General features: G+C 36.0%; 2 protein-coding genes across 2 annotated transcripts; one reads left to right on the top strand and one right to left on the bottom strand.

The window, feature by feature from the left end:
• Positions 1 to 1,250: 1,250 nt before the first annotated feature.
• LOC143606706 (uncharacterized) lies at positions 1,251 to 5,693 on the bottom strand. Its single transcript, XM_077082381.1, has 13 exons — positions 5,579 to 5,693; positions 4,060 to 4,706; positions 3,802 to 3,962; positions 3,548 to 3,608; positions 3,259 to 3,324; positions 3,047 to 3,132; positions 2,842 to 2,905; positions 2,505 to 2,717; positions 2,287 to 2,352; positions 2,074 to 2,153; positions 1,853 to 1,975; positions 1,579 to 1,641; positions 1,251 to 1,372 (listed from the first exon to the last, which is right to left on the bottom strand). The coding sequence occupies exons 1-11, from the start codon at positions 5,691 to 5,693 to the stop codon at positions 1,861 to 1,863; spliced, it is 1,674 nt and encodes a 557-aa protein (XP_076938496.1). The 3' UTR covers positions 1,251 to 1,372; positions 1,579 to 1,641; positions 1,853 to 1,860.
• A 3,444-nt stretch (positions 5,694 to 9,137) lies between these two features.
• Positions 9,138 to 11,043, top strand: LOC143606707 (large ribosomal subunit protein uL30y-like). The gene is made up of 7 exons (XM_077082382.1): positions 9,138 to 9,187; positions 9,684 to 9,875; positions 9,959 to 10,056; positions 10,192 to 10,249; positions 10,365 to 10,444; positions 10,518 to 10,620; positions 10,708 to 11,043. The coding sequence occupies exons 2-7, from the start codon at positions 9,693 to 9,695 to the stop codon at positions 10,921 to 10,923; spliced, it is 738 nt and encodes a 245-aa protein (XP_076938497.1). The 5' UTR covers positions 9,138 to 9,187; positions 9,684 to 9,692; the 3' UTR covers positions 10,924 to 11,043.
• Positions 11,044 to 12,900: the final 1,857 nt, after the last annotated feature.

Here is a 12,900-nt window from a genome sequence, read left to right as displayed (position 1 = left end):
TTATACGTAAATGTTAATGCATATTATATCTTGCCAGCAATCGGGTATCTCCCATTCACCGTGGATCACAAAAGGTTATTGATTTCGCTACGGTGTCTGTTGTGATCTAAGGCATGTTAGCTCTTGAATTTTATAGCTTGTGTCTGTACACTCGAACCGTTATTCTAGTTCATACGGGGTTAATAAAACCTAAAAATAATGTTGATCTACTATTACTAACTACAACGTTGATTACATCATTGTTAAAATTAATGTTTCCTCAACATCATCCATGAATAAAGTTGAAATTAATGTTTCCTCAACATCAGAAACTTAGGGGGTGTTTGGTAGAGAGATTTGAGGGTGGAGAATTAGGTTTCTCTTGTTTGGGAGAATTAGACGGAGAATTGGGCGGAGAATTGGTTTTCTCTGAGAATTGGGTGTAGGCAAAAAGTAGAGAAATCCAATTCTCTCCATTTGGAAGAGAAATGGAATTCTCTCTGCTTTTAAATCGCGTCTCTGCTCTACTCCGTTCGCGTATGATGATGATGATGCTCCGACCGGCGATGGTGATGATGATGCCGACGTCCGGCACGGCGGCCGACGCCGCAGCCACGTCCGTTCGCGTCTCTGAGCCAAAACGAAACCCTAAATCGCGAGGCGGTGTTGCGAGGCGGAACCCTAAATCGCGGTGTTGATGTTGCGCGGCGATGATGATAACGCTCTACTACGTTCGCGGTGTTGCGACGCGTCTCTGAGCCACCATTTCTCCACCATGATGATGCCGAGGCGGAACCCTAATCACGTCTCTGCTCCCGTTTCTCCACCCATTTCTCTATTGTACCAAACAAAGGAAATGATTGTCAATTCTCCACCCATTTCTATTTCTCTCCAATTCCATTTCTCTCCCATTTCTATTTCCATTTCTTCCCATTCTTTTTCTCTGTACCAAACACCCCCTTATAATGCATCCTTACAATCCACTTTTGTTCAAAAACATGAAGAACTTGAGATAAAAAGTGGATGAACAATTTGTGATCATGTATGTCATAACAATAGACCGATTTTCCTCTAACGTGGCTGTAAAGATATAAACGCGCCCAGAAAATGACTACTTTAATGCGATACTAATAACCAATAAACATATCACATATAAAAAAATATTCAGTGTGTACTCCAATTTGAGTACTAATATGAGCTTTATTTGTTTTGTTCAAAACTGTAGGCATAACCCCAAATAACACTTAGGCTGTGCTAAAGTCTAAGTGTCTCGTCACCGTGCTAAAGTCCTGAATCTATTCTATTATAAGCGCGGTTGTCTTTCAGAATGGCGTACAGTTTAATATGTTACAACTATGTTTCCATCAATGGGGATATTTAGGTGTACAGAAGGCTGCAAACAACAGAAATGGTGTCAAATAGATGGGTCAGACAGATAATTGCTTGGTGCAGGTCAGGTTAACTGAACCAAAACAAATTTGATCCACAAAATATATAATAGTTTAACCTTTTGCATAAAATAACACCATTTCATTAATAATCTAAATCTTTTGAGTAACATTATATGGTATAACTTAGTATGTGAAGATTGTTACTTACATCATTTGAATTGTTTTCATGAGGTCACTGTTGAAGCTTCTGCAAGCATATGCTCATGGAAAACTGACAATACCAATATATAGAAAAAAAATATATATTAAATGAAGCATAAATCAAGCTTAAAACAAGTGGAACGATTTTCGTTTATAGTAAATGAAAAAACCAGATGTTTCAATTAATCATTTGACCCGTTTCTTTTTAACTAAAATTTTGAAACTGGACATTTTAAGATACAGCATATGCCAAGTCGACCACTAATAAAGAAAGCACGCACCTTCACCTCTATTTGTTTCCTATTTGCAACATAAGATGACGATAGCTACGCCCTCTAAAAACTCGGTGCCAGTGAAAAAGAAGTGAACTTTTAATGCTCGTTTGCATTCTCTCCTGCACAAGCCTGCACAATATTTATAACAACGATAAATGAATTTAAATTTAAGCTATTTATATGTTGCGTTTGAAGTGACTCTATACATAAGACATGTTTCATTTTACCATCTCACAAGACATCTCTGAATAGCCCGGGATATTGGTCGAAAGAAGGATGGATCACGTTGCACATAGAGTAACCCCACCTGCCAAGTTCAACTAGTAATTAGATTATATTTTATGATTGTTCTATAACAGAAATCTCAAAATGTCAAAAGTAATTTAAGAGCCAAGAACGGTCTTTGACATAAATTAAACAAAGATAACACTAGTACACACCTCAATCATTGCATTAACAGAAGGGTCATCAAAGATCTCAAGACTACAATCAGCAAAATAATTAATCTGCACATGTTTAATGAAACAAATTGTAACATATAGTCTTTAATTGACAAATTCACAAGTAAAACGGGTCAAAATTGCCGCCTCTCGTAAATAGGAACCATAACCATTCAAATTCTGAGTTTGTAACAAAAAGATATTAAAGAGAAGCGTACCCCAAACTCTGTATTGACTAGACATTGGATGAAATCCATTAATTGAAGTTTAGCCCATTCTGAACGCAAGCGCGGGTCATCTTTCTTTGGTGGGTGTCTCCAAGGAGCACCAAATCTTAATTTGTCTTTTGGAATTTTCCCCTTTTGAGCATCGTGTGCAAACTTTTCTAAGAGTGACAGTGCTCTACCCATTGCAGGGTTCACAACGGTCACCTGTCAAGTGAGACCATCAACATCTTTTCATTTTTTATATTAGCATTAGCAATTACTAATATGCAATCAGTTACATATTCATTCTAATAAATTAAATAAACGAGAAATTGGTCTCGATTATTACTTGCAAGTATGCCAGATATGCATCTATGATGTCCTCAAATGTACTTTCTTTGTCGTTCATAAGCCTGTTTATTGACAAAAATGTGTATATAAATATTTTCTCAATAAAACATTAAAAAGCTCATACTTCAAATCAAAACTCTGTAACATGCAAACTATGCTTAAAATGAATTGATGCTATTTCAGAAATTGCATCTAAAACTTACGCCCGATAATAATTGCTCTGTTTCAAAGCATATATCTCAAAAAGATGTCGTGCATTGGGCCCAAGCACCTCAACAATTAAATCCCACTAGAAAATAAAAAAACAATATGGATAAGTTATTCTGATCCTAATGAATCTACAACCAGCACTTTATACAACAGTCGTATATCACAAACAAATTATTGAAAGCTGCCGATAATTCAATGAGTTCACCTCTGACTGACTGAAATAATCTGGAACCATATGTACTTTAGCTTGTTGTGGAGTCCATCCAAATGTCTGCAAAATGCAATCAATCATATATTTTGATAATGTCATTAACTCCTATAATCTGGAGGTGTGATGACTAATTAGTACTTTTATAATAACATAATATTCCCAACAAATACCTTGTTTGTCTCTAGAGACAATAACATAATACTGATTTGTTATATACTCTACTGAATAATAGATATATCATCATATTAAAACAAGAGAGCAGAATCGGTAAAAGTTATGTTACCTCACGGGAAATGAAAATATCAGGAAATCCAAAATCCATATAAGCCGAGTATGAATAATAGCTGCAAAATATTAGTTAGTTTAAACTTTAGAGAAAAAAGATAAGGTGCCCATGACGATGCATTAAATTATTTTAGCCAAAAACAAATAAATAGACCAACATGATGATGCATTAAGCGCAAAACTAAATGATTCAATTAATCGGCACTAACACACTGTAATACACAGTGATGTTGTCATAAGATTGAATATTACCTGTCAGAAGTTACAAGAATAACCGGCAAACACGTCTCATTTGCACCTAAAGCTATTATTCTCAAGATCAGACTATCATGATACATAGATCCAGAAACCGACGAATCATCCACCAAAGCAGCAATTTTCAACACCTCAATATTATTCAATACCAATTTCGGCTGCACCATACGCCACAACCAAACAACTTAAAACCATAAAAACTTGTATAAAGTGGTTATCATTTTCTTCAATAACTTAATACAAAAGTTAATGTACCTGAAAGTAATCAGCATGAGCAGCTTCTGACAGCAACTCCAACAACAAATACGGCCAATCAGTAGCCGAATTAGCCAAGCTTCTCGAAAACCCACCGGTCTCATTCAAACGCTTAACCGCGTTCGCCCTAAACCCTTGCTGCACCCTAATAACCTCTTTCGCCAGTTTCAACGCAACAATCCCCTCCCTAAAATACTCAACCTCTTCACCACTCAACTTTCTCTCCTGCCCACTCAACCCCAACCCCGCATCGATCTCTTCGGCATTTAATCGAGCACGTAGCATGCGTATCGCCTTATCCCACAAACCCATTTTCAAAAACCTCTTACCCACCACCTTCTTCGAACTTACACCCTCCTTATCAGTTTCAATTATCCTTTTAAGTGATGTATCTAAACTATGCCATTTAGTTAGGGTTTTGTATATCTGGTGAGAACTAATGGTACCCAATTGAACCCCCTTTTCCGCCATGGACTCGAGACACTGCTCGAGCTGGGTTCGGAGAGCCGGGAGTGGCGGCGGGGTGCAGTTGGACCAAGCCGCCCACGGGTACGAGTGCCCGTGTTGCGGGTGGTTATCTTTAACCGACTGGGCAAAGTCAATGTAACCTGTGACATGAGGTCCTTTGTTCCAGCTGTCCAAAACCCCTAAATTGAAATATGAAACAGAAATCAGTTAAAGCAGTTATTATAACAGAATGAAACTGAATTCAGTTATTATTGTAACAGAATAATAATAATAATTTACTTTCGAGAATGAGAGTGGTTTTGCCAACGCCACGTGGGCCGTGGAGAATGAGGGGCTGGTGGACACGGTGGTTGTGAGCGTGGTTGTTGAGGATGGTTTCCATGATGGGCCGTGGGATGATCCGCCATGGCTTCTTCACCATTTCAGCTCACCAGCTGGGTGGATGATGATGATGATGTTGATACTGAAGAAATGCGGCGGTTTTGATCTTGCTGAGGAGTCACTGGTTGATTTGTTTAGTTGGCCAAAACTACACCCTCAAGTTAATATTAAACTAAAATTAGTCCTTTATGAATAATTCTATTTTTATATATAATTTTATTATTTAGTAAAATTAAGTAAACTAGAAATATGAAAGTTAAAAGGTGAATGAATTAGTAGATTACTTCATTGCTAACAGATAAGAAAAAATAAAATACTGGTTTATGATATGGTTCGGGTCATTGGGTATATGTGTTTTGGGTAATCGAGTCGCGAGTGTCACATAATACCATACCCGCTCTATATATGTGAAATAGTTTAAAACTATTTTTGTATTTGAATACTTGTTCTGAATGTTTCGGGTTATTTATCATAATTCATCCCTACATGAATCTTGTTGATACCGCTTCATTATATGTGAATTTGAGTGAATATTATATTTTGGACATAATTAAGGGTTTGTAGTATAGATTATTGTATGTTATAATCTCTGTATTTTTTAGACATGCATGTCTCGCCATGTTGTATGTCTCAAGAACATCTTGTTAATTCCTCGCCAGAGCCTTCTAACACTCCCTTGCCCTGACTCCTAGTAACTCCACCTTCTTCACCGCACCTTTCTCTATTTCACTATCATATGCTTCTCCAACTTCATTCTCATCACCGTCACTAACACCACCCTGCATCCTTCTTCACCACCTAGTCCTTCCCATTTGATGACCATCTGTTTTGTGGCCACACTCGGCAACCTAAACCCTTTCTCTTAACCATGTCTCACCCAACCCTATTTCGAGCCCACTACTTTTATTCATGCACAACTTTGCCCTGATATGATGAGATGCTATGTATAAAGATATTGATGCTTTACACTCTAACCAAGCTTGGGTATTGGTGCATGCTCCTTCCCGGTCTAATATAGTTGGGTGTAAGTGGGCTTACAAGATTAAGAAACACAGTGGCAGTTCCATTAATCGATATAAAGAAATTAGACACAGATTTGTCATCAAAAAAACATGTTATATAGTGATTCACGTAAATGTTAACAAGTCCGCCCCATGTCTACTTGTTGCTCATCAAGCAGTGGTTGTTCGTTATCTTAAATCTAAATGTTAGTGAAGAAGCGTGGATCGACTTACTTGTATTCGACCTACGTTCCTGGGGTATGAGTGTGCTATATCACCGATGGTTTTCCGAGATACGAGTTCTTCCACCTACAAAACGAAAAGCACCGTGAACTTACCCCTCAGAAAGGGACAGAAGGGTCCTCTTTGGGGTAACCCTCCGGTGTGAGAATAAGATATTGTAGGAGAAGATGATCAGAATGTGAAAATGAGTAAAGGACTTAGCATATATTTTCTTGCTTGACCCCAACTGTGGAGGTGGTGTGGTATTTATAGTATTAGGGTTTCCAATGATTGGGCTCAGACCCAATTAGGGCCTTTTTGGCCTCCTCCTACTGCTGCGCGCCGCGTGTACTTGGGACACATGGTGCTTTTTCATTGATTATTCTCTGACCAAGGTATTTTACCTGACCCATGTGCCATCACGTGGTGGCACATGGGTTTTGCTGAGTTGTCCACCCTTCATTGGCAGCTGTCAACATCAACACATTCTTTATTCCTTAAAAGATACCTTCTGGAAGGTTGTCTGGTGAGTACAATCATGGTTGTCCTTATCCTGATTTGGATTAGACTATTGTCTCATTTGTTGTTTTGTCCTTTATGCGCCTATCCCGGGGATGCGCAAGGTCTTCTTTTTATTCTCACGCGCAGATGTTTCATGCGCAGATGTGATATGCGTGAGCATGTGATGCGCAAGCATATGTGATATGCGCCACGCGCAGATGTGATGCGTGAGCATATGTGATGCGTGAGCATATGTGATATGCGTGAGCATATGTGATATGCGTCACACGCATAGGTTTTGGCTTTGTGTCTTCATGACATCCTGATTTCAAGCCTCTTGTCTATATCTTGTGGGTTGACCCGCCCCGCTCGATGTTAAGGCGGGTGCATACCCCTTCAGTTAGAAAGCACCATTAACAAGGTTTTTTTCCCCCTAAAATTATAGAGATCATAAAGGCTTTTCATTGATTACCCAAAAGGGGACAATAGCTATTTTACTCTCAGATGAAATAGATTGCCACATGCATATTCACAAAGTTTGGAATAGCTTTACAACTTCAATCTCATGAGTCATGAACACTTTCATCTCTTGCTAAATGTTGATTACAACGTTGCTTAAATAGAAATCTGAATAAGTTTTTCAAAACCGGGCAATCCGCAAACTGGTCTCACTCATGGTTGGAGTAATGCTGTCTCGTAAATTGTTTTCGAAATGTTTTTTTATCAAAGAATCTCTTTTTAAAAGTTTTAATTATTTTATAAAACTTAAAAAGGACTAAAAATATATATTAGCTTCTATTAGTGTACATTTGGGTGATTGTTGTTATGTTTAAGACAACTCATTATGAATGTTCACCCGTGTGTATGCTTGAAGCCTAAGTGGACAATTGACATTTAACGTGAAAACACTGTAAATACATTGCACAATTGTTCTACTTTTATGCTATAGTTCTTTAACTTTTAATCAATTTGAGCTAACGAAAGTCAGTTGGAGTTGACCATACATGCTGGAGCAGGAGCTGACAAGATTCTCTTAGTTGATTCATTGCTTCGCTCCGTGTATCTACCCCGACTAGTGACTTGCTTAGAGATGACCATATTTGTCTGAGTTAACGACTTGTCTTGGCTGGTCATACTTTCCTCATATCAACCATGATTTAATTAAGTGATCATATTTTCAGAGCTAATTAATCATACTTGTTTGAGGTGACCTAATCCCAGGTTAACCATGATCTCCTTTAATTGATTATACTTTTAAAGATGGCCATACTTGTTTTAGCTGACCAAATATTTCCAGGCCAACTAGAGTTTCCTTAATCGGACCATATTATGAGTAGATACGCCTTTATTGAGTTCACCGTACCTCATCACAAATTCATGGCTTGATGCATCGATTATGCAGATAGTTTTATATTTCTTCATGCTTTGATTCTTTGCTATTATATAAGCAAACGTCTTATTTGTCCACTTAAGGCCTATCTTGTTATTGCTCTAAACGGTGTGAGCAATCCTCAAAAGTTTTGATGTTTTATCACATCTGAGAGCATTCTCAGCCCGCCCTCTAAATTTTTGTGAGAGAGTTTTGCAAATTATAGGATAGAGTTTTAAGTGGTTGTGACTAGAGATGAGATAAAAGTTAGTCATTTTTTGAAAATTTGGGGAAACTTTATTTGCTCAATTTATTTTTTAATATCTATTGAGCTTGTTGTGAGTAGAACATAGAGAAAGCCCTAATGATAAATATATAAAAAAATATTATTTAATTATATATGAGAGAGATATATAATGATTTTTAATGTAATTATAGAGAATAGGGATAAATGACGAGCTGAGAATACTCTAAGGCGCATATTCCTATACTCCTATTTACGTGATATGAGCTGTGAGCATGACCAACATTTATCTACTCATTTGTCGTGTTACATTATGTATGATATGCCTTTTCGCAAATATAAGTTTAGAGATGCAAGCAAAAACCGAGCTAAGCCTAAACTCGGCTTGTTTTGACTTACAAGAGCTCCTCGTTCCGAGCTTTTTTTTTAAAGCTTGAGCTCGGCTCATTTATTATTTATTAATTAATTTATATATATTTTGATAAAAATCTTAAACGAGCCTAAGTTTGTTCGAGCTCGTTTAGTACCTTACACAAGGCAAAACTTGGTTATGTAGTGCTAATTTAATATATAGAAGTCCAAAAGTGGTAAAACTTAAAAATACCCAACGTTCATTAAGGTTCAATGGTCTTTTCACACAAGGCTTGAGCTCGGGAGCGGCTCTGCTTGTTTACACCCTAAATATAATCCAAACTCTTATTTTCTAAATGAATATAAATAAATAAATGAATAAATATTCGGCATACATTCACAAATCAATCACAAAGATAATTGGTTGTCAAAATTCTAAAAAGCCCAGTGGAGTATAGCATAAGCCCATAAACCGTTAAATGGGCTTGGTTTGAGACATACCCTAATTCTTCCATTCATCGTCATCTTTAATAACAGCCTGCCGTATTACACAGACACCGTCTTCTCTTCGTCGCCTGCTGCTTTCAGTCGGTAAGATCCTACATTCATCAATTTGTTATGAACTTGTAGCTAGGATCTAATTATGCAATTGAAATGCACTTTTTTCTTGTTAATTGACAACTTTATCAATAGGTTAAATAAATGATTTGGACTGGACTCTGATTTGGAGCTTTTAGGTTGTGAGTTTGTATGATGAATATGTAATTAGGATTTTATTATATAATTAAAGATGTTATTTTTTTTCTAATTAACATTTTCATCATTAGGTTAAATAAATTTTTGAAGCCTTTATGCTGTTATTTGGTTTCATTCTAGAGTTAAATGTTATGGTGAAAATGTAATTAGGATTTAATTATGTAATTGAAATGTACTCTTTGTTGTTAATTGACACGTTTATCATTAAGTTAAGTGATTTGGACTGGACTCTGATTTGAAGCTTTTTGGTTGTTATTTAGTTTGATTTTATTTTTTTTTATAATAAATATGTAAGATGGGATCTAATTATATTATGCAATTGTTGAGGTAGTCTGAAGAAATGGCTGAAGTTGCAAAGGCAGGGCCCGCAGTTCCCGAGTCTGTACTGAAGAAGCAGAAGAGGAACGAGGAGTGGGCTTTGGTTAAAAAGCAAGAGGCTGAAGCATTGAAGAAAAAGAATGCTGCTAACAGGAAGTTGATATTCAACAGGGCTAAGAAATACAGTGAGGAGTATGAAGCTCAGGTATGATTAATTGATTATCAATTCATATTTTATGCCTGTTTATGATACTAGAATTGGACTGATATAAGTATGGTTATTTGCAGCAAAAGGAGTTGATTCAGTTGAAACGAGAGGCGAGACTGAAAGGTGGATTTTATGTTAACCCTGAAGCTAAGATGCTCTTTATCATTAGGATCCGTGGGTATGCATTGCTGCTTACATTGCTTCAATCTTTGTTAATCCTTACTGTTGATAGTTGTTGTAAAGGTGTAATTTTTCATTTTCAAACCGTGATTGTCTTCGGATTCTAGTTTATATATTTATTCTGAATATTCAGTATCAACGCAATGGACCCTAAGTCAAAGAAAATTTTGCAGCTCTTGCGTTTGAGACAGGTGATTACCTTCTTCAAAATTTAATTAATATTTGTTTTAAATCAGTGAATGTTCTTTATGCATTTAGCAAATACTCTTATGTTTCCGTGTGTGTTGCATTGTTTGTATCAACCAGATCTTCAATGGCGTGTTCTTGAAAGTCAACAAGGCAACATTGAACATGTTGCACAGGGTTGAGCCATACGTCACCTACGGGTATTCTTCTTTCCAAACATATTCTATCTTTTGTAGTCGCATATTTTGTTGTTAAATACATCTTTCTTTTTAGATACCCCAACTTGAAGAGTGTGAAAGAGCTGATATACAAGAGAGGTTATGGCAAGCTCAACAAGCAGAGGATTCCTTTGACAGATAACTCCATTGTCGAGCAGGTTAGTTTTTTAGTTTGTCAACTTGTATGTTTACAAACACATGCGAACCAATATAGTTTATAAGTTGCAATTGTTTTGAACTAATAGGGTCTTGGGAAACACGGGATTATCTGTGTTGAAGATCTTATTCACGAGATCTTAACTGCTGGCCCACACTTTAAGGAAGCCAATAACTTCCTTTGGCCATTTAAGTTGAAGGCTCCGTTGGGTGGCTTGAAGAAAAAGAGGAACCACTATGTTGAAGGAGGCGATGCAGGTAATCGTGAAGATTACATTAACGAGCTCATTAGGCGAATGAATTAGAGTTTGGTGTTTTTAATGTTGTCTTATGATATTCCTAGATTGTTTACTTGGTGTTTCTTTGGGAGTTGGGACAGTTTTGTTTTTTTGAACAAAGGATGTATTATGACTGATTTGCAATTTTGTGCATGGTGTTTCTCATGCTTATAAGTATCATCTATTTTATTTTTTGTGTTTTAACTGTTCCTAAATTGGTTTTCACTAACTAGCCATTGCTCTGTTAAGAAAATGGCTCTGAGGGTCTTTAATGGTACATGCATTAAGGTTGTTTATAGGTATAGGTCCAGTGTTTTATCTTGCTTTGGCTAAAAGAATTTGATACTGATTTTGATAATACAAAGGGAAAATTCTCAAAATAGGCATTTATGAAAACAAATTTCAAGTTTTAGTTGTCATTTGCAAGAAATTTTAGAAATAAGTATTATAAACAAGTCGTAACGAGTGGTTTGCAGAACCAATTAGAACTTGCCACGTGCTCTTAAACTAACCGTAGTGAGTACGTTCACTAATCATTTACTCGTCACGACTAAATAGGTTTCATGCCTCGTAATCAACTCCCACGAGTAATTCATAAGTCCTTTAGTCGCGACGAGTAGATTATAAGTTTAAACTAGTTGTGGCGAGTTAACTACTAATAAACTATTCGTGTAGGGAATGCAAACCGGGTAAATTAGTCGTCACGACTAAAGAACTTATGAATTACTCGTGGGCGTCGATTACGAGCATGAAACGTATTTAGTCGTGACGAGTAAATGATTAGTGAACATGCTCGTTATGGTTAGTTTAAGGACACACGGCAAGTTTTAATCGGTTCTACAATCGACTCGTCACGATTAGTTTATAATATCTATTTCTGGAATTTTTGCAAATATTACATAAACCTAGAAATTTGTTTTAGAATTTTCCTAAATATAAACTGTTGTGATAAGTACATGTCTGATTGAAGTCTGAAAAGCATATTTCTTTTCTTGTGTAATGTTATTTTCATCTTCCTGTAATTGCAAGAAAGGGACCAGTATATGCAAAAATGCCTGAAAGCTGTTTTTTTTCTTACTTGCATGTGACTAGAAAAGGAAACATGATAGGAAAAGCGGAAAGTAATCAGGTTTTGAGTGTACTTTTGTAACATGTTAAATGAGCTAACCTGAACATGACCATTTAATACATGTTTACTTGAGCGCAACTCATTTAATAAAGAGGTTGTCGTGTTTAATTATAAAGTAGTTGTTGATCAGATTTGTTAAAAGATCTTTTCATCTAAACTTTCAGCATTTTAAGGTGGTTAGTTTTTTCACTATAACTTTTCATCAATCTTTTATTTTGAAGCTACTCATACTATCCATTCCCACCTCATTATCCAAATGAGTCCATTCTTCTAACATTCAGCTTGAGTTAAATATATAACCCAAGTTTCTTGATTAGGAGAGTGTGTAATAAAAAACAAAAGCAATTGAAAAGACATTATTACAAAAAAAATCTTCTTTAGAGCTTAAATCATTGGTTGTCACCAAGTGTCACGCAATTCACAATTAAACATTGAACTAACATAAGACATAATATACTTGAATTTGATACTAAAACATAATATACTTGAATTTGAAAAGCTAGATGATACTACTGAATCAATCAAACAAACCTAAACAATAAATTGACACTAAATTTCATGAGAGTGATAATATGAAAAAACATATCGATAGTTTTTAGTTAAGTTTGGGGTTTTAAATTTGTTTTAGCAAAAATATATATATTTTTCTCTATAATTCATCACTTTTAAAGTTTGCTGTTAAACCAATTTATTTTAAACGAGACCTTTCGATAATTTGTTAAAACCCCAAATTGACTTTACATAAACCTAGAACTAATTTATTGCAATTGGACAATGAAACACCTCCATCATATGGAATTGAGAGAGGGTTTTAGATCGATGATCATTATGTTACAGAAAACAAAACACATATTACCTGGAGAAAGAGTAGAAGA

This window comes from Bidens hawaiensis, unplaced genomic scaffold, assembly GCF_021521415.1.
Source record: "Bidens hawaiensis isolate Kalapana, Puna unplaced genomic scaffold, B.hawaiensis_p1.1 tig00076686_1, whole genome shotgun sequence".
Classification (NCBI taxonomy): Eukaryota; Viridiplantae; Streptophyta; class Magnoliopsida; order Asterales; family Asteraceae; genus Bidens; species Bidens hawaiensis.
Note: the sequence above shows the minus strand (reverse complement) of the source record. Positions and strands in the feature narration are given on the sequence as shown.

Excerpts from the sequence above, each read along its gene's own strand:
- LOC143606706 (XM_077082381.1), bottom strand. The coding sequence starts at position 5,693 with ATGCAGGGTGGTGTTAGTGACGGTGATGAGAATGAAGTTGGAGAAGCA. Across the intron at positions 2,154-2,286 it reads CTGTTAATGCAATGATTGAG|GTGGGGTTACTCTATGTGCA; the intron begins GTGTGTACTAGT and ends TGAACTTGGCAG. Across the intron at positions 1,976-2,073 it reads CAGAGATGTCTTGTGAGATG|GCTTGTGCAGGAGAGAATGC; the intron begins GTAAAATGAAAC and ends AATATTGTGCAG.
- LOC143606707 (XM_077082382.1), top strand. The coding sequence starts at position 9,693 with ATGGCTGAAGTTGCAAAGGCAGGGCCCGCAGTTCCCGAGTCTGTACTG. Across the intron at positions 10,445-10,517 it reads GAGCCATACGTCACCTACGG|ATACCCCAACTTGAAGAGTG; the intron begins GTATTCTTCTTT and ends CTTTCTTTTTAG. Across the intron at positions 10,621-10,707 it reads ATAACTCCATTGTCGAGCAG|GGTCTTGGGAAACACGGGAT; the intron begins GTTAGTTTTTTA and ends TTGAACTAATAG.